This window comes from Trichinella spiralis, assembly GCF_000181795.1.
Source record: "Trichinella spiralis strain ISS 195 chromosome Unknown Scfld5847, whole genome shotgun sequence".
NCBI lineage: Eukaryota > Metazoa > Nematoda > Enoplea > Trichinellida > Trichinellidae > Trichinella > Trichinella spiralis.
In genome coordinates, this window is record NW_003532786.1 from 1 (window position 1) to 1086 (window position 1086).

The following is a 1086-nucleotide window of genomic DNA, read 5'->3' on the forward strand; positions in this document are numbered from 1 at the left end:
TTTATGCGGCGCTGTCGAACCAGAGTTCACGTCAATTCGCTTCCCTGCGGCGCCATGTGCTATGGCGCGTATTGTTTGAAAGTGTTTTCTAGGGGACCCATGAGTGCTGGTGAGTAGAACATTTCGCACTTGCTTCCGTTTTCTCTTCGAGACGCGACTTCTTTTGGGGTTGGTTGTTTCTCGTTGTCTGCATCTGCTTGTCTTCAGGTTGGGGGGTTTGGCCTCCCCCCCCCCCCAAAAAACGGGGCAAGATCCAACCCCGACCCTTCAGTTTGCACTCTGTTGCTTGATGTCCGTGTTGCAAGCATTTGAAACACAGGATGCAGTGTCCTGGCAGTTTTCTTGCGTTCTTCCAGCCATTGGCTTAGAAATCGCTTGCAATTTGGTAGACGGTGGTCACCTCGGCACACTGGACATTTAGGAGTGATTGAAGAGTGGAGCGCATCGATCGTGGTGTGTTTTCGTGTTTGTCTTCGAATATTCTGTCGTGCCGATGGGGACCGTGTTTTCCTGTTGGCCAAGTTGTCCGTGTGATCCATACAGAGAGCTTGTTGACTGAGGAAGGATAGGAACGCCTTCGATGTTTACTCTTCTTTAGTCAGTTTGGTGCTGTGCTCCTTCCACTTCGTTCGAGTCCGTGGCGGCAGCAAGTTGGCTAGCCTGGGCAACAGCATCCGAAAGCCAGATATATGCTTGGGTCACGTGTGTCAATGTCTCTTCCAAGTGCGCGTATCTACAACAGGTGGCTGTTGATTTCATCGTGTAACCGCAGCAGCTCCTTTCGACTGTGGTTGGATGCTGGCTGCAATTCATGAAGACGGTTAATGTGGGCGTCCAAGATGTCGGTTGTTCTGTGAAAACGATCAGGAAGTAGTTTCACTAACTCTTCGTAATTCTCTCCCATGACAGTCAGTCCGCTAGCAATTTGGAGAGCTTCGCCGCATAGGCATGATTTCAGATGGACAAATTTGGTGACACAGTAGAAGTCCATTAAAAGGAACAATGCTCCATCGACAAGCAAACAGCAATGGCTGAAGGCAAGAAAATTCTGACGCATCATAGCATCCACTGGCATGTCACAGAAAA

General features: G+C 49.5%; 2 protein-coding genes across 2 annotated transcripts; both read right to left on the minus strand.

Moving 5' to 3' along the window:
- Positions 1–59: 59 nt before the first annotated feature.
- Tsp_14851 (hypothetical protein) lies at positions 60–539 on the minus strand. The gene is made up of 2 exons (XM_003366531.1): positions 244–539; positions 60–201 (listed from the first exon to the last, which is right to left on the minus strand). The coding sequence occupies exons 1-2, from the start codon at positions 537–539 to the stop codon at positions 60–62; spliced, it is 438 nt and encodes a 145-aa protein (XP_003366579.1).
- A 55-nt stretch (positions 540–594) lies between these two features.
- On the minus strand, positions 595–1075 carry Tsp_14852 (conserved domain protein). The gene is made up of 2 exons (XM_003366532.1): positions 885–1075; positions 595–802 (listed from the first exon to the last, which is right to left on the minus strand). The coding sequence occupies exons 1-2, from the start codon at positions 1073–1075 to the stop codon at positions 595–597; spliced, it is 399 nt and encodes a 132-aa protein (XP_003366580.1).
- Positions 1076–1086: the final 11 nt, after the last annotated feature.

Bases quoted from the DNA above. Each gene is read 5' to 3' on its own strand.
- Tsp_14851 (XM_003366531.1), bottom strand. From the start codon at position 539: ATGGATCACACGGACAACTTGGCCAACAGGAAAACACGGTCCCCATCG. The intron at 202-243 runs GTTTTTTGGGGG...CCCAACCTGAAG, and splicing joins TCGGGGTTGGATCTTGCCCC to ACAAGCAGATGCAGACAACG.
- Tsp_14852 (XM_003366532.1), bottom strand. From the start codon at position 1,075: ATGCCAGTGGATGCTATGATGCGTCAGAATTTTCTTGCCTTCAGCCAT. The intron at 803-884 runs GTTAGTGAAACT...CATGAATTGCAG, and splicing joins ATGGGAGAGAATTACGAAGA to CCAGCATCCAACCACAGTCG.